At 35.3% G+C, this 26,599-nt stretch overlaps 1 protein-coding gene across 2 annotated transcripts; it reads right to left on the bottom strand.

Moving 5' to 3' along the window:
* Positions 1-1,806: 1,806 nt before the first annotated feature.
* dync1li1 (dynein, cytoplasmic 1, light intermediate chain 1) lies at positions 1,807-26,384 on the bottom strand. 2 transcript variants are annotated; one of them, XM_041245097.1, is made up of 13 exons: positions 26,233-26,384; positions 25,956-26,029; positions 23,178-23,294; positions 21,571-21,801; positions 14,431-14,597; positions 13,111-13,204; positions 12,497-12,632; positions 11,946-12,057; positions 9,896-9,955; positions 9,460-9,504; positions 8,690-8,807; positions 7,971-8,105; positions 1,807-2,653 (listed from the first exon to the last, which is right to left on the bottom strand). In XM_041245097.1, exons 1-13 carry the CDS (start codon positions 26,325-26,327, stop codon positions 2,529-2,531), a joined length of 1,509 nt encoding a protein of 502 aa, XP_041101031.1. In that variant the 5' UTR covers positions 26,328-26,384; the 3' UTR covers positions 1,807-2,528. The 2 variants fall into 2 exon arrangements, with proteins under 2 accessions (XP_041101031.1, XP_041101032.1); XM_041245098.1 differs by lacking the exon at positions 25,956-26,029 and having other exon boundaries at positions 26,233-26,332.
* Between the last annotated feature and the right edge of the window lie 215 nt (positions 26,385-26,599).

The following is a 26,599-nucleotide window of genomic DNA, read 5'->3' as shown; positions in this document are numbered from 1 at the left end:
AGGAGGTCATATTTCGAGAGGTTGAGTTTAAGGTGATGCGAGTGCATCCAAGAGGTGACAGCAGAGGCAGGTAGAGATACGGAAGGGGATGGTGGGGAATGAGTGGAATATCTGAGCATCATCAACATAGAAATGGTATGAGAAACCACAGGATGCAATGAGGGGGCCCAGGGAGCATGTGTAGAGAGAGAACAGGACCCAAGACTGATCCTTGGGGGGACTCCTGTTGAGAGAGGGTGAGGTATGGAGGTTGAGCAGCGCCAGGTTACCTGGTAGGTGCGGTCAGAGAGGTAGGAGAACCAGGCCAGAGATTCCCAAGTCAGTGAGAGAGGATAGGAGAATAATCAACAGTGTCTAAGGCAGCAGAGAGATCGAGGAGAATTAGGACAGAGGAGAGGCAGTGCGGGCAGAGTTTAGGGAGTTAGTGACAGGATGGCAGTTTCAGTGGAGTGAGCAGCCGGAAAACAGATTGGAGGGGGTCCAGCAGTGGTTAGACAGGAAACCAGAGTTGGCTGTGTACTGCCCACTTGATGGTTTTAGAGAGGAAGGGTAAAAAAGAGACAGGATGGTAGTTCTGGAGGTGAGGCTTTTTGAGGAGAGGGGTGATTGAGGCTTGTTTGAAGGGGTAGGGAAAGAGGCCAGAGATGAGAGAGATGTTGAGAAGGGAGATGCAGGATCAGCAGCTTGAAAGATGCGAGTGAGGAGGGGGTCCAGGGTGCACGTGACATGCTTGACCACACCATTTCTTACTACAGGATAAAAGCTAGGACCAAGAAATGGACAGTTAAAGGGACAGAAAGAGAGGTTATGGAGTATCTAGACTTTAAAGTGGAAATAGCCAATGTTAGTTTGCAAAAAATCAAGGGGGACAAAAAGACAGATTGCAAGCCAGTCCTGCAATGATTCCAGTGAGGACCAGATGCCACAACGGAGGAAGCATGACACAACTTGACAGCATGCATACAATTGTTACAGAATTTGACAAGTAGGTGGTAATGTGAACTATGTGTTTTGGACCAAATTTCGATAGATCTATGTCTCAACTTCCTGTAAACTGAATCTACACTCAGATGGTTGTTGAACTCACAGAAAACAGTCTGCATTCACTCAAAGGTATATTGGTATTCTAATTTACAATTTAAAAACAAAAAAAACAGACTTGATATTTTGTTGTACATTATTTGGAAAAACAAAAAAAAGATTTTCAGTGGGTTTTTATACGCATGCTTTAAATGTAAGCCAAAGCAACAATATCTTTAAAAGATAGATCATTTTTGGTTTAAAAATATGAAAGAAAATGTTAAACTCCAAGTCATGTGCTACATGGTTATGCTTCAGATTTAAAATGTTGTGATAACATGTTGTGAATAAATTCTGGTGTGGTTTGTATTGCATTAAACAGTGTTTTTATTAATCGCTGGAAATACTAAAGTAAGATCAACTTATCAATTTAAATGGATACCTTGCCCCCAAAAAGTGAACGTAGAAATTTGAAATTTAGAGACACTTACTTCTTAACTCACCCCTTAAGCTCAAGAAAATACAGTTTATTAAATAGAAAAAAATAAAATAGCAGGTTACCCTCAGGTCTGAGGAAACTAGACGTGAAACTAGTGTGACAAACACAAGTAATGTTTTTTCTAAGAGCAAACAATTTCAGTAAATACATTATAGAAGACATATAGTCAGAGCAGACTTGCCTCACTGCTTTTAACCAAAGCTGCCTTGGTTTAATATCATAAGACTTTTCAGAAAATAGGATTCCACATTGTTATGAATACAAAAAAAGTTCAATCTGATGACTGCTGAGAACAAATACAGTTTTATTAAAGAGTTATAGACTTGACCAATAGAAACATCACTACAATATTTTAACTTATGGGGCCTACCATTTTAAGCGTGACAACTGTACATTTGTTAAATAAGGCTAACCTCTGGCCTTTCTGTTACAGAGTAGCTAATAAACCACTGTAATACCGTACATATTGCCAAATGTATTTAGTTTTATTTAGTGCCTACAAACAAAACATCTAATCTTGAGTTTTCCCAAATGCCAAAATGGCCAATAATTACACTGTTTTTTGTTCCTATGTAGTGTCAAAGTAATTTAACAAAAAGCACCGGGTAAGTGCACAATGATGCAAAAAGACAGTTGCACTTAAACCTGCCAAATACTGTGTATGTAACATGTACTGCTGTTCTGCTTGAATACGGCAAACAGTCTCCTTTTGAAGAGTGTACTTTATATATAAAAATAAATAAATAAATAAACAAACAAACATCAATTTCATGTGGAGAATCACTGGAAAATGTTAAGCCAGGCAGCAGGTCCAAGTTTAATTAGATATTTTCTGTAGTTTTGGTTTCAGTCACTTTATCACTTATCTTCTGGACAACACATTAAAGATATGAGCATTTCAAAAGGTTACTTCTCCCTTTACACAAAGTTTGGATTTATTGTTCAGCTCTGTGATCCACAGTAAAGGAAAAGGATGAGGCAGACTCAGGTTAAGTATTTTGTGCAGTCTTCAAGATGCATCCCCATCTGCTGGAGTCAGAGATGTAGGGCTAGTTGGGGATGACACTTCAATTTCTGGTTTATTTGAAATTCGATCAAGTTCTGCTTGTACATCTGTTAAGCCAAGCCTTTGCCCTAGGACAAGAAAAAATTCAAACTTAGTGTATGTGGCAGCTGTTTGAAGAAACTGAATATATCCCTTTCAATCTATGTATTTCTATTCAAACTGCATTATACAGCTCCCTTTTAGACTCTGGCTGCATGATGACATGCAGCTACTGCGTGAAGACAAAATATTTTTCAAAGAAAGCGTAATTGCAGCACTTGGTCAAAAGAAGGCAACTTATGTAACACAGAAATCACATTAGTACGTATATAAACTATAATCCCCCTCCCCTCCCATCATAAGAATCATAAGTATAGAGTACTTAAAGGCCATATTCATTAGCTTGCCAATAAATACATTGCTATCCAGTAAACAAAGGCTTTATGAATAGTACTCTGATATTTTAAAAGAGTTACATAAAGAAAAAGCACAGGGGAAACCTAGCATAAGCAATTTAACTAGAATGTATATGCTTTAGACAAGGATACCATTATGAAAAGTGATACTCTATTTCAGGTTTATAAGCAGACAGCTGCTCGTGCAGCACAGACCTATTATAAGGATTAGCAGTACCAGGTCAAAGCTGAAAGTTACCACACAGAAGACGAATCCACATTTACATACATACATACACACACACACACAATGAATCTGAAATGGCTTCAAACTATTAGATATTCAGAGATGTGTATAAATGTATGTCTATATAGGCACTCATCAACATACTCCTTTCCAGTATGTATAATCTATAACGGAATCATAATAGTGTACAAGGTGATCACAAACTATATAGACGAACGGATTGATATAGAGGGTGGACAACTGGGAACCTCTTTCTAGGCATATACTGTAATACCTGTAAGGTTTAAATACTTGCATTTAACCCTTAATTGTTTGGAGCAGTGTCTATGACAGTTCAGAATACATCATAACTAAAAATGTTCCACAAAAAGACATACAAGTTTTCTTTTGTGCTCATGCTGCAAAAGTGAATCAGAATTATAAATAGAAATAATGAATACCTACACCGTGATATTCGAATTTTTACATGTACCTGTGTAAAACATGCATTTTGTGACATCCACATTACAGAGTTCTATCACCCAGAGATGTTTTCTATGAGAGCTCTCAGTTGAAGGAAAACCACAAAAAGCACAAAGTAAATAAAGAGAGAGCATGGGAAGACACATGATTTCTTACAGACATATATGAAGAAAAAAGAAACAGAAAAAAACGTGTACCATGTAACAAAACAGAGAAAATAAAGTTTAGGAAGGGAAACAGACAGAAGGTTTGAAAGCCATATATAGGACTTCATTGTATACTGTAAAATTATATACACCTGGATAAATACCAGAGATGAAAGTGAGGAGAACTAAAAAAAAAAAAGCTGAAAAACATGGCAGGAATCTGGGATCCACTGCTGTGTTGAATGTTTTGCTCAGGAACCCAAATTGAATGATGTTAAGAGTAACATGGGTGAAAGTGGCCAATGGATCATTTTGACAAACACCTGTGGCAAAATCAATTTTTTGGCCAGGGTCTGTGGTTGTACATGCCCTCAGATGCATTCTGAGCCACTTTGGACCCCTTTCAGAAGCAAAATTGAATTTGACTGTACAAAAAGAAATTCTAAAATATATTTACTTAAAACTTGATTTTACCAGATGGATCAACCTGACAAAGTCATACATGAAGCTAGTTAACAAACATAGTTTTTGAAATGTTATGGTTTTAGTAATTGCAAACTGTTTCAGCATAACATTTTCACTTACTGAGCATGCATTAATTACAAACACATGCAAGTACCACCACATGGCACAACCAGGACCAATGGCATCTCTGCACAGTGCTACACCTAGAACTCCTACATACAGTTTATTAAAGGAAAGAACAAACGGAAGCAAGTACTGTTCCTTCGAAGGCAAGTATTCCCCGAGTAAGGCAGTTCACAATACTTGCCATGTCAGAAGCACTGCTTTACTACATAAAAAAAGACTTCATTCTGATGAATTTTTTGCTTTTGTTTTGCTGAATAAAACAATGTCAGCAGTATATATTTTTTAACTGCATTAACATAGTTGCAGGAAGGACCAGTCAAGAGTTGTTTATTGTTTTAGTACTCCTCTAAGAAAGTGTGTGTCTGACTTTGTGCTTGCTTCAAAATATGGTCTACTGAGTTAGTGGGCAAAGTTTGCCCATAATAAAATAACTTAACAATAATGCAAGCTGCTTCCGGGGCATCGATACACGTATTGTTTACTTGCTTATTTCAATAAAGGAACAACGACATGATTTTTTAATGGAAAAAAAAAAAAAAAAAAAAACAAACAAACAAACAAAAAAAACAGTCTAGTCTACTTCACTAAAGTAAAAACAGGCTTCTGTTATTTTGAAAAACCACAGCTTCATATTATTACTAGTGCTTAATAACAGTAACAACATTTTATTTTAACTTTGTGTTGAACTTAAAACTTAATTTATTTAAAAAATAAAATAACTGTATGGTTCGCTCTTACCTTTTTTTCAATGAATGTCATTTAACTAATAGAGAATAAAAACAAAACTAACAACTACCTAGCCTATATTTAATTAATAGAGAATAAAAACAAACTAAACCACCTAGCCTATATTTAATTCACCATTTCTGCTGTCTCCACACACTGCAAACCGCTGTCCATGTTAGCTGTTGTAAATGGTGGAGTGCGGACTATAGGTCAAACCAATGTTCGAGTAGTAGACTTCTGGCGTCTTCAGAATGACTCTCCGTTTTTGTATTACAATGTAAATCGTTTAAAAGGCAAAACCATAACAAAACAATAATAGTGTGCAAACACTGATCAAAAAACATTCTCCCCTGTGCCTTATGGGTAGGCACCTATGGTCCCAATCAAGTTACAGTTCAACAGGAGAAAAAGAAAACCGTTAAAGGTCAAAAAAATCAAGTATGTGCGAAAACATTTTAGTTTACCACGATAAAAAAAAAAAAAAAATATATATATATATATATATATATATATATATATATATATATATATATATATATATATATATATATATATACCTTCCTCCCCCACCCCAATTTTGATGACATTTCCATGGACCCATTTTGACAGATTTCTACAGATGGAAAACTTTCACCCATGGATTCAGATTACACCTGAAATTAGAATGTATACCAAACAATAAGTGAACTGTAACTGCTGGTTTCACAAACCAAGATGCTAATACTTGAGAGTAAACAAAACAACACCTGCCAAGCAAAATTAGGTAATTGCTTTTTTTTTTTCAGACAGGAGGTAGGATGGTAAAATAGGGTCTGTGAAACCTGATGCAAGTATCCAGCCAAATAAAGGGCTAAAATAAATGATGTACAGAATGTCTTTTCTTTTAATGTTCTTGTTCCTTTGGAACTCGAATGCAACTTGTTTACATAAGAATGTCACTCCCTTTTAATTGTTAAAGGTGAAAAAAGAACTACGTAAAATTTATGACCTAACAGCAAAATTAAATCTAAATGTTATCCATGCACAGAAATGCGTAAAATGTAAAAGGCAGTGCTATTTTGCAAAACCAAGATATTTAAAAAAAAAAAAAAAAAAAAAAAAAAAGTATTAAAACAATATCCCAAGTCAGTATTCAAAACTGTAGAATATAGTGCTCGATAAGGCCCTAATGCCACAGTTCACTTGCAAACAAAAATGCACAAAAGCAAAAAAAGATTTTAAATAAATAAAACTGTTTAATGATCAGCTGTTACATTACCCTAGCTTGTCTCGTTTGCTTTGTTCTGGCTGCATTTTCATCAGGTGAAACTGGAGGAAGCGCTGTGTAACTGCACAATACAAGGCAGACTGATTTGGCATTAGAAAGAGAAAAAAAAAAAAAAAAAAAAAAAAAAAAAAAACAACATGCAGGCTGTGCCAGATATTCAGATAAACTGTAACACTGAAGAGATGGGCTTTGTATCATAAAACAAATGGGGATTGACTTTATTCTTAATACAAGGGTGGTAAAACGCGACTGACGTGTATCTGGGTAACAGATATCCGAGTGCCGACTGTATAAGACGCAAGTGTATCGTCAGTATATTATTAACCGGAAAGTATTTATAATAAAGGCAGAGACAGTGCTCATGGTTTGAAGGTGAGCTACATATGCCTAATGTATGGATTATTCTGGTAGAGTGGGGGTCTACAGGCTTTGTCAGCAATGTCCACGATCACCCCCCCCCCCCCCCCCCCCCCTTTGCTTGCTCGCTCCACAAATGAAACAGAAAATAAATATATATGTATCTTAATTGTTCGCCAGCACCTTCCTTTCAATCCATAATTTTCGTCATTTCCTGCAATGTTAACTGTAGAACTGAACCACAACTGTTAGATTCACAGTACTTGTTTGTGGACCAAAGAAATAGCAACTTGTCAAGACAGTCAGCCATCTGCAAGCACCAAAGGGGTACGTAATGTAAAAATAACCGCCTTAATGAAACTGTGCCTTATTTATTGTTAATTTATGTAAAAAATAAAAAAAAAATACACACACACACACACATATATATATATATATATATATATATATATATATATATATATATATATATATATATATATGAACCTCACCAACTGTCACAAATGTGTTAATAGCTTGAAAAAATGAAAGATTAAAAAAGATAATAATAAATAAAAACAACAGGATCAGGGACTGAGTAAAAGCGAAAAACCGCCAATCAGTGGAGATTTTTCATCTCTGAAATACATCATCAAATTCAGAAGTGAAACATTCCTGATAAATGCATATCTTGAAAAATATATACATATATAATAAATGTTAGAAAAATGGTCATGTACTTGAACTGGAATTTCCTGTATGTTTGCAGCAGATTCCTCTTTTTTAAATTTAAAATGACACTCATGCAATGTATCTAAACAATACCCCCCACATGAAAAAAATAAGCAAAAGGTCATCCACAAATAAACCTTTTATGTATCATTAACCACAAATAGAGATAACGTCACTATCAGTATATACAGTATTTAGACTTTGACAAAGCAGATGTAGTTTAATAAAACTAAAAGAACGTGTGAATGTAGTTATATTAAACTCATTATAAATATAATATCAATATAAAAAATAAATGCACATACGGAAGACATGCATTATGATCACAGGAAAAGTTTTAGGAGCTGAAAAAAGAACAGAAAATAATGCAATGATCTGCACGCTCAAATCATGCATGCTCAACTTTGTTGACAAACTACAAACTATTTTTTAACATGTTAGTACATTTTAAACACTTGAGCTGTTTTTGGTTGACTTGGTACGATAAAAAGCTAACCATGTTACCTGATTTCTTTGCAGAGCCTGACAGATTGCCTCCATCTCCCCCAGGAACACTGCCTCCACTCCCAGGAGATCCTGTCTTTTTACTCAGCAAGCTGTTGAAGAAGTTTGCTAGGACACCTTCACTTGTAGTTCCAGCTGCAATCCAAAAAACAAAAAACCCACAATAATTTAAAATAGACTTTGGAGGTAAACGCTGTCCTATAGGACCACACTTTGTTTTGGGTGAAATTGTCCTTTTTATATAGGAGTAGTCAGTCCTACAACATGTTTATTTTTTTTTTATTTTTTTTTTTCCTTTTTTATATGCAATTTTAATTCAAGGTTACTAGTCATACAAGACCGGTGGTATATAACACAGTACCTTAAAACATTATTCAGAACATAACATTTTTTATTTAAAAAAAAATAAACCCTTTTTATTTATAAACCCTTTTTAAATAAACCCTTCCTCTGATGTCACACCTAATCATCTAGGAATATGTAGTACTTCAAGTGGCAAAAATGCATTTATGACTTTTTTTGTAAGGCATAAGAGCTGGATTATCAATGAATTGGGTGTTAGACTGTAAAAGGGCAAGCTGGGAATTAAACCACTGAAAAAGAACCGAGGCCCACAGAACATTAGTAATGAAATTGAACAACCCTGGGATATAGTGAAAAAGTTGATATCCCTTGACAACACAGGACTTAAAAATAGGGTTTAGATTTTATTTACATACCTTTCATATTGGGGTCAATTTTCTTAGTTCCAGCTGGAACAGGTGTCACGCTGGCAACATTTGTGGTGCTAGATCGGTTTGGTGTTCTTGGAGAACCAGGAACTCTGTTTGAAGCATCCTAATAAAAATCAAGACAAGTATTTAAATCCTCATGAAGTGATCGTGGTTACGATTACACTGTATATCACTTAATAGACAAAACAAAGAGTATCCAATTTCTGAGGTATTAAGTAAGGTTTGTAAATTCAAAACATAGTAACTGCAATATCCTATTACACTTAGATTGTGCCAAATTCATAAAGCACAAACTAGGGGCCAATAACAACCTAAAAGTAAAACCAATATTCAGAATTTGCGTGATTGCTCCACCATGTAGTAAGTAACACAGAATGCTTTAAAATAAAAATATTCAATTGAATTACATACCAAATTATTGGTTTAGTTCTAAACCAATAATTGTAGCTAACAAAATAATTCCATAAATCCTACCAATTCTGCACTTTCATTAGCGACATAGTTCCAAATGATTTATTTTTTGTTATAATAAGTAACACATGTTTTAGCTGGGGGGAAATTCTCTTTGCAAGCCACACCCTTCTTGTGCTTATTTTGAAATTGCACATTTGAGACCTACATAATGAATGGATGTGATGGCAGAGAAAATGTATATAACTATGTTTTGTTAGCTACAGTTACTTTAAGTCTACGCAATAGAGGTGAAAACTAGTGAAATAATACTTTGGTTCACCATTAAAGAAAAATATACTGACCACTGGTCTTCCAGCAGCAACAGGTGGCTGTTTTGCTAGTAGCGACTGGAGAAAAAAAAAAAAGATATAGCTTTTATTAAAACTGCAGCTTTCAATTGGATCTTAAGCACATTTAGAATACAAAACAAGGGAGAACGAAGCAAAACATACAAAATCAAATAGATTACCGTATCAAGATAATGACCACAGTGTTCCAACTGGGCTAAAGTCAAATGTGGCTGGTAACATAAGCTCAGACCTTGTCCACTTTACCATTACCATCAAACACATCAAGTAAGCAGGGAGGACTCACAACAAAGGCTCCAGATCATTCTATCTCTTGCTAGTTTTATATCATTAAAATTATTTTATTTCTACAAGAAAATGTGCATTTGTAATTTGTACTTGTTAAACAGAACCCTACCTAAACAGGGCAGGGGGATATTATTTTTATTACCTGCAGCTTTATAAGGAACACTTGATCATCTTCTGCTACAATTTCTTTTTCATGAACAAACTGTTAATAAAGAAATATAACAAAACACATGTATTAACACGTTTTAAACAATGGTCAAGTGTGCTATGATTAAATGCTTTGCAATCAGCTTATTTCACTATATAGCCCAAGATGTAAGCCAAGGGCCTTTAACCACCCCAGAAGTTGTATATATCATCGGAAACCGCATGGCCCAAAGTGGTTTATATCGCTTATAACACGGCTACCTGTCATTTGGAAAAACAATGAAAACATGTTAAATTAAGACAAAACCAGAAACTTTTATTGTGTATACAACCACTGTGTAGTACAGTCCCAAATGTAATGTCATTTAATGTATTGTTCACTTATTAAAAATAAATTGCACATCTGTTTATTGTGAATTTCTGCATCAAAAGTGGCACCTCACTTGAAACTAGAGGAGAGAGCTCAAGCTGATTATGGGCGGAGTTTCAAATGACACTGTGGAAGGCAGGGGAGCTACTGAGATGGAGGCTGAAGTTGGATCTTGGGGTGAGTTTGTGTGTCTTCGTTATATGTCAGGCACACATATTCAAGTCCGTCTTCATATTTTTGGATCTCAAAAGATGTTTTTGTCAGTCACCCTCTCGTCCAAATCGTGCCAGATTAAGTTGAAGATCGATCCGACCGCGGTGAGAGGGGACAGTGCCTCAGTTTCCCGCAGACGCTTCAAATCCAAGACCTGCTTTTTTAAAAGTTTTCATGACTGATAAGGAATATGTTATTGTTAGTTTTAAACTCACTGTCAGCAGAGATGTTAAAATTTCTACTGTTAAAATATCTATTTACTGTCCAGCTCAGCGTTATAAAACTGGAGACTGAATGCTGATCACCAGTTGAACTTCTTGAACTGGCATAAATTTCCCTTAATGTTGTTGATATCTTTTGGGCTTATTTCCTTAACCCCTAGTTTGAACATACTGGTATGTTTTGCAACTTTAAACTTGAATTACTGAGCCTAAAAAAACATAATATTGCAACACTAAGTTTCTGTAACACCTTTTATTGGTCTCTTATGCCCCCTGCCCAATATTGACTGAATTACATATAATAAACCAGTCACAAAATGTGTTTTTAAACCTAAGAAAATCGCTCAGTGAGAAAGAAGTATTAGTAATAGTACTGAATTCGGACCCTATTTAAATTCAAATACATACAATTCTTCCACTGAATTGGATGTCAGCGCACATGTGATAATTATGGTAAAAGCCCAAATCTGGTCAATCTTAAATTTTATCAGTAAATGCCTGAAATTATGTAGAAATAAATTGCTTTTCGGACATTTACCTGTTAATCTTATGATAAACCAAATCTTATTGGTAAATGCATGTATACCAATGAATGAATTTATTCCTGCATATAAATTGTCAATTTATAAAACAATCATTAATGTTGGAAAATATATTTACTTCTAGATACACATTTTCCATTAACAAAATAATCATTAATGAGCTTACAGTAATGCACAATTGAGCAATTCAACATGGTACTGAACATTACTGTGATCCACTTATTTAGAACAACCCTCATTCTGGTAAAGTTGCGTATACAACAATTCACAATGGTGTTTAAGGATATTGTACTCCAAATACATAGAATTTTCATGAAAAACAATGTTCTGTTAAATGCAAATTAAATCATTTGGGACCTGTTTTTTCAACAGACACTTGGCTATTCTTTGGGTTTCCTGGTAAATGTCAGAAATAAAGATTATTATATTATTAAGATATTATTTTGGACATTTACCGTTTTATTTGTTACCGTTAAATGACAACATTTACCAGTAAATCTTGAGATGGACCAATATTCTGACACTTACTGTAATATATACTGTACACAGCTGGTATCACTCAAAATATGTAAGCAGTTTATAAGCCCAAGAATTTACAAGAAAACCGGGACTATGGGTAACAATGAAAATAATAATAATAAAAAAGAATGCCTAAAAAACAAATTTGTCAGAAAAAAAAAACTTTAAATCTGAAGTTACCTTTCTAACAGGTGGCTTAATTATCACATCTTCAAAGCTGTCCTCTGCTTTTAGTGTCTGAAAGTTCTCATGCAAGATTCCAATCTTCTTTTCATTGTCCCAACCTGATGGACTAAAGACAAAATAGTATCAGAATGAAGTATACAATTTCTTAAATATATATATATATATATATATATATATATATATATATATATATATATATATATATATATATATATAAATAGATATATCTAGTTTATTCTGCTGCAAGACGACGTAAATAAATGTATAAACAGCTTATTTACAAATTATACAGTCCGACACTTATGTTTTTCTATGTCACTGAAAACGACATGAAGATACAGTTACACACACATACATGGCAATTTATGTGTATGTTCCGGGAAATAGTACAAAACCCCCTATCCTATTTTATCATAGGATGATGAGGTCCCAGATAAAATAATAATAATAATAATAAATAATAATAATAATAATAATAATAATAATATATAATAATAATAATAATAATAATAATACGTTACTGTACATTTTAAATCAAAACTTACATAAATACTGCATCTTTTTCCACAACTTGAGCAGGAAAATTAAAAGTAAATCCATATAATCTATAGACAATGTATTTGTATAACAAATCTATGTTTTTATTTTCCTTTATTGAAGTGTATACAAGTGCTGCACCATCTGAAGCTCCAAGTTAAGGGATATAACAATTCTACACAAAAAATTAAAACAAGTTATGATAAATAGGCTACTTAAAAATATTTGTGTCAGTTTAAAAAGACAAAATAATATAAGTAGGTCCAGATCTGGCTCATATAATATTTCAATATAAACCATATTGCATTATAAAGTAGATTACTGCAATTCTCTGGCAACTATCACAGAGTACAGCTCTGTTCAAAATTTGAACCTAACAAAATGTGTTTGGTCTGTTATCAGGAAACCGAAAAGTCACATAACTAATAGAAAATGACAGACAGCAGTGCAGTTCAAGGTCAGTTTCCACAGTTGTTTTAAGTCTGAATGGATTTTGAGATTTCAGGTGCAGAAATAATAAAACAGACCAGCTTAAATGCATGACAACGCTTTTGTTCAGTCACGAGCACTAAAGTTATTGCATTAGTTATAAAAAATGATAATCACAAAGGTAAAAGGATACATTGTAGGCAAAACCGTCTGATATGTGACTGAATAAAGTCAAAGTGTTCATCTCTATAATCGTGTTCTTTTTCCAGACCACTAATAGCATCACACTGGAAAGGGAGAGAAAAAAAAAAAAAAGTTAAAAAAAAAAAAAAAAAAATAGAACAGTGGACAGTGGTGTTAATAGAATGACTGGTGGTTTGCTTTATCTTGGACATTCTTACTTTAGCTATTGGGAAGTAGTCCTAAATTAGTGCGAATTGTGGTCTGTGAAACCAGCTGTTGATATGCAAAGCAAAATCAACATGAAAAAAAAATCAGACTGCAGCTGAAACCGAGAGGCACCCTCTAGCTAGTGCACTTAAAGAGGAACTTGGCATGATGTGAAATACCAATTATCTTATGTATTCCCTTGGGGCCTCAATGTAGCTCTCAATCATGTCTCGCCTCCATGTATACCTGTAGACCAGAATTATTATTATTATTATTATTATTATTATTATTATTATTATTATTATTATTAACATGCTGCCTGTAGCACTCTGCCTCATTAACCACTAAAAACAAATGCAGCGTTTCTTATATCCACTAGGGGCGGAGCGCTGTAGGACAGGTGAATGGTTACTCTTCAGAGTACCAATGTAATCTACGGTCTCCACAGAGGCTACCCGAGTGCTTTAACTCTTTGCAGTCCATTTATTCAGCGCTTGTCAGGCACGTCGGGTCCAATTAATTTTCACACGCACTGTTTATTTTACACGCGCTGTTTATTTTATTTTTTTTTTCAGGATAAAACAGGTTTAAAACACATTGCATGGCAAAACTACACCAATACTGCATCTCCAGCCAAGCCTCATCCCTTATTTGCTGTATTTTTCACATAACTTTTTATAGACGTGCATACTGATGAATCCTCTCCTGATCACCCGTTTTATCATCAAACTCCTCAATAATGCGATCCAAGTCATTATTTTATTACTATAACATCTCAAAAAGCTCTGCAAATGTGATATTCTTTGAGCATTGGATGCGGAAGCAGCTATCTCCATTGTTTGTGTCCATCATTATCTATGTGGTGCAGCTGCTAGCTCTATTGCTCACACGCCCCCTTTTTTTTGTGTTTCATTCGGCTCCCATCAGTCTCACTTAACCATTCAATGGCTTTCTTAGCTTTTTCCAGAGAAAAAACGGAGACCTGTGCTTTACGTCTTTGATGATGTCGGACAGGGTCCCACACAGGATTGCAAAGGGTTAAACTTATGAGTTTTAGTCATCAGGATATGTTGACAAAGAAAGTCATCGCCCTGAACAAGAGGTTAAGAGAAGGCACACCCACCTTTGTGCAAATTACCAGAAGTGGAACGCCTAGATTGTGTGTAAGCGTATTTTCACCCAGAGGCAATACGACGGTCTCATCTTCCTCTTCATGGAGGGATGTGTTTCGTCTCTGAGGAGTGCCAAGGTCCTCGCCAGGGTCTGTATACTCCTGGAACTGTCTCAGCACTACAGGAAAAGCAAAATTAAAGATTTGGAATTGGGCTCAATTTAGATGGTTCTACAGTACCTAATTTAGACTTCATAATCATTAAACAGATCTTTTGTAACCAGTGTTACTAACTTACATTTTTTTTTTAGGGCTTATTTCGGCACTAAAAAAACAATAGCCTTTTATTTTTTTAATTTGAAAAACAGCCAAATTCTAAAAGTAGTAGCCAAGTTAAGGCCATATTCTTACAATGATTCTTTCTCTCCCATCAGACATAAATCAGGAAGACATATGTGCAAGAATACAAGTCTCGGGTGCTACTTCTGTTTCATTCTCGCTGTCAGGTTCAATTGCTTCTTTTCTTTGATGTAGCAGGACATGTATTTTTTATTATTGTCAGGTGCTTTTGTGCGACTTTTTGTTCATAACTAAAAAACACAATTCAGCTTTATTACTGAATGTATTTTATTCACTGAAAATAATATTTAAAAATATCCAAGCGTATTTGTTGGCACAGATTATTCATTTTAGCTTTATATGTAGTCACAGAGAAAAGTATTGGCACCCTACACTCAATATAATAATAAAAAAAAAAAAAAAAAAAACAAGCACCTAGTGAACGTTAGCCACTAATTAATATGGCAAAGATTGAAATACAGAATTTCTGGTAGTTTAACAAACAATCTTTATCATGAAACAAACGTACTTTAGCAATTTCAAATATTTGTTAATTGGCACCTTTCAATTAAAAGTCTGTAAACATTTAATAGAACCAACTAAAAAAAAAAAAACATTAATTAATTGAAAACCATTACACAGTAACATAAGCTGCATTATAAAGTCAATAGCTAGAAAAAAAGGTAATTATTTCCAACATCTTTTGAAGGAGAACATTTTGGCAACACAGCAGTTGGATTCACGTTTGAGTAAAGCACTGGCAGCAAGTTACAGCAAAGGAAATGGCTACAAAGCAGTATCAAAGAAATATGGAATACCAAAATCCATAAATCAGAGCAATAATCAAGAAGTACCACAGAACAAATATAACTGAAATGCTTGAAAGAAGTGGACTCTAATTTAATGCATTAAGAATATGCAAAGCATTTTTGCTGCACAACTTGAGTTCGCATGTTATCAAGCTTGTTGTACCTCATTGGTTCCTGGCATCTCAATGGTCAATTATGAATATACTGCATGCAGTAGCTAGAGAATAGATCATAGAAATGCCTGGACAGCTAATTGTAGCCTGCCTGGTAATTGCCAGAAACACAGAAACACGTGGCCAATAAGTTCAGAGTGTTTTTTTTTTTTAAATTTTTTTAAACGTATGGTTAAATACACTCACTTCCAATGTGTGTTTGTGACTGATGAATAAGTAAATTATTCTTGACTCTTAGGCTTTCTCGGTGCTGTCTTCATCCCCCCTCAACCCAACCTACCAATTTATCTATCTGTTAACTGAATTTTGGGAAAGGTGAATCTATATAAGTATACAATACTATGGCTTCTTTATTTACATTAATGCCGTATCGGTAGATTTTGAAAAAGATTAGAAATATATAGTATGTGCATGCAGACCTTTTGTTAAGTATATTCCACCTGCAGCATAGTGGGGGTGTGTGTGTGTGTATGTCTGTTTCTGTGCTTACTTGCTTCAAAGCCATATTGTTTGTGAGCAATAAAGCAAATAAGAATAATTGTTGTTTTTTGTTTTTATGGTAGGACCATCTTTGTACAGTAGTTCAACGTAATATTATACATTGCACTTCATTTATAAGACTCACATCCGTCCCAGATGGTTTGATTCTTATAAGCGGTTGATTCTTAAAAGCAGATCGATATGATTACTGTGAAGTGCTCCAGAATCAGTATGTTAGGTTTGAGAATAAGAGCTTTGTTCCCTGCAGTGTGATGGGTTGACCACTAGATGTCATGAGTTCCCATGGGGGTTTAGAGGAATAAGGAAGTAGAAGTGTGCATGCACTGCGGAAGCAGAAGAGAAAGAAACAAAAACCAAACAGTAAGAGATCTGTTTGTTCCAGTACTATACTGTGCAAATACTATAACATGCCTCCCCTCTAGTGGGTGCCTTGACACAATTTGTCAAGGCACCCACTAGAGGGGAGGCATGCCTTGATTTAGTCTTTTCAAATAACGAAGATAGAATAACTAAAACAGAGGTCAGAGAACCACTGGCAAACTCAGACCACAACATGGTCTCATTTGAAGTGTTTTTTAAATCCCCAAAAGTAATGACTAAAGCTAAGGTTTACAATTTTAGAAAAGCAAACTATGAAGGTATGAAACAGAGACTAACAGAAGTAGACTGGAGTAAAATAGAGAAAACACCCACAGAAGAAGGATGGTTGTTCTTATGTAATGTAGTACTAGAGGCGCAAAACAATTATATCCCTAAAGTAGACAAATCTAAATGTAAAACTAAATTGCCAAAATGGTTTAATAGATCAATTAAAAAAAATATTCAGCGAAAAATGGCACTTTACAGAGCATTAAAAAAGGACCAAAAAGAAAGTATGCAGAAAGAGTACACAGAACTGCAAATGCAAGTCAAAAAGGAAGTTAGAAAGGCCAAGAGAGAAATAGAAATGAACATTGCTAAGGGAGCTAAAACCAATTCCAAAATGTTTTTCCAATATTACAACAGCAAGAAAACATTCAAAGAGGAGATTAAATGTTTAAGAGATACAAATGGCAAAATCGTAGATGAAGAAAAAAAATAGCAAATATATTAAATGATTACTTTTCACAAGTTTTTACAAAGGAAGATACTGACAACATGCCCCACATGTCATCCAGTTCCTATCCAGTTTTAAATAACTTTAGCATAACTGAGGCAGAAGTGTTAAAGGGACTAGGAGCTCTTAAAATAAACAAATCCCCTGGGCCGGATGAGATCCTCCCAGTAGTACTCAAAGAAATGAAAGAAGTAATTTACAAACCGCTAACCAAGATCATGCAGCAGTCTCTTGACACAGGGGTGGTACCGACAGACTGGAAAATTGCAAACGTAATACCGATCCACAAAAAGGGAAACAAAACTGAACCAGGTAACTACAGACCAGTAAGCCTGACTTCTATTATATGCAAACTTATGGAAACTATAATAAGATCCAAAATGGAAAATTACCTATATGGTAACAGGGTACTGGGAGACAGTCAACATGGTTTTAGGAAAGTGAGATCATGCCTAACTAACTTGCTTGATTTTTTTGAGGATGCAACATCGATAATGGATAATTGCAAAGCATATGACATGGTTTATTTAGATTTCCAGAAAGCTTTTGACAAAGTCCCGCACAAAAGATTAATTCTCAAACTGAACGCAGTTGGGATTCAAGGAAACACATGTACATGGATTAGGGAGTGGTTAACATGTAGAAAACCAGAAGTACTGATTAGAGGAAAAACCTCAGAATGGAGTGTGGTAACCAGCGGTGTACCACAGGGATCAGTATTAGGTCCTCTGCTATTCCTAATCTACATTAATGATTTAGATTCTGGTATAGTAAGCAAACTTGTTAAATTTGCAGACGACACAAAAGTAGGAGGAGTGGCAAACACTGTTGCAGCAGCAAAGGTCATTCAAAATGATCTAGACAAGATTCAGAACTGGGCAGACACATGGCAAATGACATTTAATAGAGAAAAGTGTAAGGTACTGCACGCAGGAAATAAAAATGTACATTATAAATATAATATGGGAGATATTGAAATTGGAGAAGGAATCTATGAAAAAGACCTAGGAGTTTTTGTTTTTGTTGAAATGTCTTCATCTAGACAATGTGGGGAAGCTATAAAAAAGGCCAACAAGATGCTCGGATACATTGTGAAAAGTGTTGAATTTAAATCAAGGGAAGTAATGTTAAAACTGTACAATGCACTAGTAAGACCTCATCTTGAATATTGTGTGCAGTTCTGGTCACCTCGCTATAAAAAAGATATTGCTGCTCTAGAAAGAGTGCAAAGAAGAGCGACCAGAATTATTCCGGGCTTAAAAGGCATGTCATATGCAGACAGGCTAAAAGAATTGAATCTGTTCAGTCTTGAACAAAGAAGACTACGTGGCGACCTAATTCAAGCATTCAAAATTCTAAAAGGTATTGACAGTGTCGACCCAAGGGACTTTTTCAGCCTGAAAAAAGAAACAAGGACCAGGGGTCACAAATGGAGTTTAGAAAAAGGGGCATTCAGAACAGAAAATAGGAGACACTTTTTTACACAGAGAATTGTGAGGGTCTGGAATCAACTCCCCAGTAATGTTGTTAAAGCTGACACCCTGGGATCCTTCAAGAAGCTGCTTGATGAGATATTGGGATCAATAAGCTACTAACAATCAAACGAGCAAGATGGGCCGAATGGCCTCCTCTCGTTTGTAAACTTTCTTATGTTCTTAAATAAGTAAAGTAGTCACAGTATATCTGTAGTTGTGGGGGGAATGTATGAACTGTTTTGATTTGTATTTGTTTAGTTGGGTAAACGTCTTGTCTGTCCTGACGTCAGACAGGGACCACACAAAGTATTGTTTAGTTAGTGCTCCACCCGTAGTCGCAGTAAATCAGCCATGAAAATCAAGACCCCAGCCTGATCATTTACACTGCCCTCAGCCACGTCACATTACAGTTAGCAAAAGCGTGCCTCCATGCATCAGCAGTTTAAATACAGTATACAAATGTCAATGGTGCTCAAACACCGAGGACAATATATCAAAAGTCCTCGTGGGTAAGCAACTTGTTATATGATCACGATTATGTTTACTCAAGGCTGCAAAATCCTATTTTACTACAGTATGCTTGAGGAGCGATCGTCTCGTGAGGGTGCCTAGTTTAACTGCCCTCCGATGTTATGTGCAATGGCCTTTGAATTAAAATGACATTACAATACAGTATTACTGTACAGTCATGACTACCACTGCATTTAAGCATCTGTGGCTTATTTTCAGTTGCGATGTAAATCCCAGTTTTTCACCAAGCGGAGATGCAAAGCTCCGCAACACCCCCTCCCTCCTCACCGTGCCATCGACTGAACACAGATTAGCCGCCAAAAAAAGGACCAGAAAACTGAGACAAATGAAAGTTACAGAATTATTCAGACCACCAAAACCTTAGATGAAGAACTGTGTGCTTTAACTTGTTGCAGTTAAGCAAATTAAGAGTCACCTTGTTCTCTATGTTATTGAGCAGCTAAGAACTTGTATTTAATTTCAACTGCACATTATTACAATGCCTTAACAGCAAGTATCAAATTATAGAAACATTTTACTGAATTTTTGAAGTTTAATGATCGCTAATGTTCTGTAATGTGTCAATGTTGTACTGAATTGTATTCTTTGATGATTTTCAAAGTCTGTCATGTTAAATTACAGTATTTCATTACCTTAACTGTAGGTGTTAAAGTTTTACTGAATTACATTAATTTTAGTGCTGGGACGACCACAAGATTTTCATGTTCAGATATTCACTCAATTTAAAGAGTTGTTCGTTTTTCAGAAAGTAGTAAATGCCATTATATTGCTCTGTACGCAGGCAGAGATAGCATAGCAGCAGGGGCTGGGGGCGTGGCCATGGCCCCTGCATGTGTGCATTTATATTACAGCAAGACCTTACAATATCTAACATGTTAAACTAGAAAAATATCCCAGGAGTAAAGAATAAGTTGTGTAGGACTTAAAAACAAACAAACTACAAAACAAAGGATGCCAAAGAGCAGTTCAAGATAAACGTTGTCTTGTTTATTCCCGAAATAAATAGTACAACCATTCCTTGTCATTGCCGTTTCTTCAAAGTGGCGATCGACACGTTTTCATAAAGTAATAACGTGAAGTTTACTTGTGCCTTTCTGCAGCTGTCGAAAACGGAAATGTAACTTTAAACACTTTAAATAAAACAAACATGTAAATGGCGTTGTAAAGTGAAGGGGAAAAAAACTCACTGTTTTGGTTCTCATTTATTACATTCCAATCTATATAAAAATCACTAAATAACATTTTCTTTAAGTTGGGTGTTGTTTAAGCGAGACATTTCAGAATGACGTGCTTGTCATTTTTCTGTCCCATGAGATTCTAGCTCACTCTAAAGCAGCACAACGCAGTGTAGTCCCAGATGGCGTTCCATTGAGGTCGCTGATCTAGTTTGTTTACTTTTTGCTATATATATATATATATATATATATATATATATATATATATATATATATATATATATATATATATATATATATATATATAAATTAATTAATTTGCTACATTAATGATATACCTTTACTTGAATGCAAACACAAGAGGGGATAGTTTACAATTAGTTGCAAGAGACATCTGCTACTGTTAAAATACTCGTCTCTCCAATTCACCTGCTGAAAGCTTGATTAGAAAGCACTGTAACATTAACTACAAACTCACACACATTATTTTTTACTTAGATTTCAGGTATTAGTTCTGTTTATTATTGGACAGTTAATTTCTCGTCCTGTATTGGTCGCTGTCTGCTCCCACCCACATGACAGAATCTGTCAGTTTATTTTGATGCAGATTTGATATCTTTTAACAATCCGCTGTTTGACTGACATGCCTGTTAGTGTAGGGCAGCGAATCAGCTCCCGGCAACCCAGCCACAGGAAGATAGTTGGATCAAATCAATAAGCAAGCATTATTTCATTCGCATGCAAATCGCCAAAAATGTATTGAAAATCCTGATTTATGAAAGAAATGGACATTTAAAAAAAAAAAAAAAAAAAAAAAATATTGCATATGCTGATTTTGGGAAGGAGTAAAATAAGAACTGATGTTTCATATAATTCATTTTAGCTATACAATCGTTGAGTTGAATTTGATTGTATTTTATAAGCAATCATGTAAAGCAAGCAGCATAAGTCAGCACTATAAATATTCTTTGTTTTACATACAGTGAATGGTTGTACACACTGTTTCAATTTGAATTCCACTGTAATGCAAATATAGGAATTTCTCATACTTACACCTGTGCTCCATTTCCTTTATCTCCTCTGGGGGGATTTTCAGCTTATCAATATACTCTCGGAGCACACTTGACCACTTCTGCAAAGAATCCAAGACAGTCCAGGGTCTTGCCATGTCTACAACCAGTACTGCTAAAGTGTCCTTTATGTTGCTAGCTGATAAGGCAAATTTCAGGAGACCCTTATGGTACAGGTCACCATCCAAAATCCAAGCATTACAGCGTGCATGATCTGAGGAAAGAATTGTGAAGCACTGCAAATAAATAATTTTGTGAAGCACACTGTTGAGAATCTGTATGCTCAAATAGACCATCAATAGTCTAGCTGAATACCATAAAGCAGTTTATCTATGAATTAACATTAAACAAAATAGGAACCAAAAGATTCTCAGCACACTGAAATGGTTTCCAGTAATAATGTTAACAAAGCTAATGGGAGGTAAGAAATGCATTTTAAATAACTGGTTCACACTCTTATTGATCTGGATTTGGCAAGGGTACAGGGCAACTAAGAAACTACACTAAGACCATTTCCTGCAGCACACAATGTTCCTTCCAGATACTATCCACTTCTAAGATCAAACAAATCCAAGCTCCATGGTCGAGTGGTTAACAAATATCACATTCAGTAGTCCCTCGTTAATACAGACACTTATGCTATACATTCGGATATGCTGGACACAACATATACGTTATACTGACACCAAAGACAGGACGAAAATAAACGTAACACATACAAGCAGCCTACTAAATCATCAAAATGTAGAACACGACTAGAAGAGGGCATATAATCTCATACTACAGTTTAAACTAAATGTGATCGAACAGTTGGAAAATGACAAGAAGCTTTCACAAAAACTGACGGACACCAGTGGTTCAAAACAAGATGTAGAGGTCAATCACAATTCTGAATCAAGTCTTTAACAGCTTATTGCAATGAGAAGAAAGTCTGACTCATACAAACAGAAAACAGAAGTAACAGGTAGGCTATGTGTTTTACTTGTACATTGTATACTATGTATAAGTAAATAAAAAAGTAAAAAACTCTGCAAGTGAGTAATATATATGTAAGGTGCTGTATATTATCATAACGTGTCAATATGGTACCGTGATCGATTTTGGTTAATTGTGTACTAAGTTGGCTATGGTATAAAAAGAAAATGCATTAAAATCTTTTAGTTTCATTTTACTATGGCATTTTAGAATTGCACTGTAATGTGTGCAATGCCGCAGCATGATTTATTTTGTGTTGCTGGTAGCCTATAGTAAAAAACAAGTGGGCTAGGTATTCATTTCAGTTTACTACTGTATTGGCCTACTGTACAGATTTATATTTTCACATAATGTAATGGGCACACAGAACAAATTAATGTTATTTCAACACAATGATTTACACATTTAAAATAAACACTATAAAAATGTGTGTGCGTGCAAACTTTTTTTTTTTAAACCTCATTATTTCAGACACCATGTCTGTATTCAGATGACAGGTTTATCGAGGGACTACTGTACACCTACTGTACACCAACTGAATAACTTTCAGTATTTAGCAAAATAGCAAAACACACAACATTACATAACAGTACAGTATTTAAATGACACACTTACCGTCAATGTCTTCATCATGTACATTAAAGTACAGGTATTCTAGTCCTCTTCCTTTCATATATTCTTCTATACCCTGGAGCCTTGCTAGCAAAGCGGTTTTACCGACCCCATCTTCTCCTGTAGGAGATAACAGAAAGAGTAAAAAAGAAAAGAAGAAAAAGAAATGGGAACCAATGGCTCCTAAGCCAAAAAGAATTTGGTTGCCAACCACTTTGGTTGCTACCATATTCAACTGCTTAGAATACAACAACTTGCTAAGACCCTAAAGTGATACTAAAACAGTAACAATGCTTCTATTCACTTGGTTGATGACACGTTCTGTTAAATGGTTAATCTATGCAGTTGATGACTGCAATTAATTGTGCATGTTTACATTTGATTTGACTGAACTTGACCTAAGGAATCACAAAGCCAGTAATGAAGCCAGTATCTTTATCATCTGTAAACCAAAGTCACAAAACACAATGTGGTGGCCATCTTAGGTCACAAGTCAAAGTTAATAGCACATTTAATTTTGCCCACAGTTTCCCTGTATTTTGAAGTTGTCGGCTTAAATGATTTATGAGATATTCGCAGTAGTAGTTGCAGTGGCGGTAGGTTGACAAACTCAAACAAGCTCCCCTGATGGGGGATCCTTAATAACAGCAAAAATAATACCCTAAAATGTAAAATTCACTTCACTTTTGAAAAACCTAGGAACAAATATTTAAAAGGTCTTGCGACTTTTCTCATCTTCTCGCAACACTTCTTGCACTGCAAATGTTTTACATAAACTCGCAAGTGAGCGAAATCTAATTGGAGAAACTGCAATTAGCTCTGCGGAAATTAATAAATTAACACAGGAAGTCAACCGCAACTCTCGAGGTATATAACCATCAAAACTTTTAGCAAAATGAAGACACATTATTTGGGCTTGACAAGGCATAGCCCCGGCACCTCTTCAGCTATGAAAGTTAAACATGTCATTAAAGGTTTTGTTCTCAAATATGTTCTCTTACAATTCTCAACACTGTTTTATCCATTCTGCAAGTTCCTGCGTGCGCTAAACAGAGACAGTCCACTGCCAGGGGCATTTAATTACTTTTCCATTTACGTGCCATAAAATTGACACTGGCTGCGAAACAAGGACTGTGACTTATCGCTTTTTATACACAAAAGAAATAAGCTTGCTTGATTCGAAAAACTTCTTGAACGATACAAGCAAATTCCTATTACTTGGTTTGATTGAATGAGTAGTACACAACAAGCTTCAATATGAAAGCCTGAACATTCATATAAATAAACAACAAGTTTTTAATGAAAATAAATATTGTAGCCTACTTCACTAAAGTGAAAACTGGCTTCTGTTTTACATACCACTGCTTCCAATTAACAGGAACAACATTTTATTTAGGGTTGGTGTTGAGCTTAAACATGTTCATGCCTGCTTGTACCCCTACCCCCCACGCAGAAACAAATGTGTGTGTGTGTGTGTGTGTGTGTGTGTGTGTGTGTGTGTGTGTGTGTGTGTGTGTATGTGTGTATATATATATATATATATATATATATATATATCCTGAAATACTTCCTGTGAAATAATTAAGAGGAGTGTAAACAGTCTTAAATGATTTTCATGCAACATAGTGATTTGCAAGCAACTTAACTTTTGAATTTAGCTCCTGGTGGTGAACTTGTGGGATTATTCATGACACCTCCCCCAAATTTGAGGGAAAAGCACTTGCAAGACAACAACTCACAAACCCATGTTTTCCAACGCATAAACCACTTTGAATCTCACTCAAAAGCGCATCTTTTTTCGCAAAAAGGACTTGCAGAAAAAAAGTATCTACAACTCCCCAAATAATTGCAAACCACTCCCCCAGTAAACACTGTATAAGGCCAGGGCAGCCATGGTGTCATTAATGCACACTACTGCAAGGTGTTTAAATTGCACTGAAATATCCCGACCATTCCTCTGTAATTGCTAACGCTAAATCTTCATTCAAATTGGGTGTTGAAATCTACAGCTATGACGGTTTTCCAGAATGCACTCGAGTCATCACTGCTGATACCATGCTTGTGAAACGTAATTGTTCCCGTCTTGCAAACATATGCTGAACAAGATTCTATTTATTATTTTTGTTTTTGCTTATTACGAAATGTACTTATTTTACACATTGCATAACTATGATGTACACCGATTTCAACTGTTATTCGGCTCAACTATGCCATGACTTCCAGATAGGTTAAAAAAAAAAATATAATTCTTTATATTATATTCATTCTTTCTTTATATCATATTCATTCAGAATAAAAAACGCCAGAAACAATTCATACTGTTACGGAATACAGATGCAGTGTCAAACTGCTTTTTGCGACATGACAGGAAAAATATGTTTACACAATATACCCCATTTTATACAAAATTCAAAATATCTGGGCTCTGGTGTGTGCTGGAGTATAGCTTTTGAGCACGGTCTTAAGTATTAGGAGAAATTGTACACTTTAAACTAGTCTAATAAACAGTGATTATTCGAAAACCAAACGACATTGTCTGTGATGATGGTCAACACTGGTTCTTTGCGGTCTCTTTGCAAAATAGATAATCAAATCTTAGAAGTACTACAGTATTTTATGGGATAACAACAAAAGCACCAGTCACAATCATCATCGTCAGTCCCACTCTAGACACAACACTAGAACAGAAACAAACACAGACCCTCCCAGCGCAAGCACACATGACACAGTAGGGCCACTCGAACACGCAAGCCACCATCAAGTCTTTACACAAATACTCACCCATGACGAAAACATTTTTCCCTAACGGCAATTTCGAGCGGGAGTGCGTTGTAACTTCACTCAAAATAGCCGACCTGTACGTGGAAATTGATATACAAATATTGTTTACAAAGAGCCTCCTGAACGTTAACTGTCATTTTGTATACTCTGATTGATTTGGAAATCAGCCTGGCAGAGATAAACCAGAGCTTTGGAAATAATATGTTTACACAATATACCCCATTTTACACTTTTCCTGCAAAATAAAATATGCATGCCATCATATGACTGTACGTACCACAGGTCATCATCTTCCCCGTTTCGGATTTCCTGGGTGTTGTTATTTATGCTTGAGGTGGAAGACGAGGAACCGGTTTTGTCCATAACTGCCATCTTTGCGAGCGTACCACTCTGACACACAGCCTTAGCCTGAGCAGACCCGGATGTATAGCAGTCGGTAACTAGGGGCAGGTCAGCTACTGCGGGTTACTAGTGATAACCAGAAGAGGTTTGTGTTTCTACTCAGGGCAATCTGGAGGTACTAAATAGGCAGCGGCTTTTTTTAAAGGTACATTTATAAGTTTAGAATATTTTCTAGAGGATTTATTTTCTGTCTGAAATCAGTTTTTCCTCTCTAAGATCTATTTACTTAAAATATGGGTGGG

This window comes from Polyodon spathula, chromosome 3 (assembly GCF_017654505.1).
Source record: "Polyodon spathula isolate WHYD16114869_AA chromosome 3, ASM1765450v1, whole genome shotgun sequence".
NCBI lineage: Eukaryota > Metazoa > Chordata > Actinopteri > Acipenseriformes > Polyodontidae > Polyodon > Polyodon spathula.
This window is presented reverse-complemented; position numbering and strand designations above follow the sequence as displayed.

Bases quoted from the DNA above. Each gene is read 5' to 3' on its own strand.
- dync1li1 (XM_041245097.1), bottom strand. From the start codon at position 26,327: ATGGCAGTTATGGACAAAACCGGTTCCTCGTCTTCCACCTCAAGCATA. The intron at 9,956-11,945 runs GTAACTTCAGAT...CTTTATTAACAG, and splicing joins TTAAGCCACCTGTTAGAAAG to TTTGTTCATGAAAAAGAAAT. The intron at 2,654-7,970 runs GTAACATGGTTA...TTCTTGTCCTAG, and splicing joins AGGCTCTGCAAAGAAATCAG to GGCAAAGGCTTGGCTTAACA.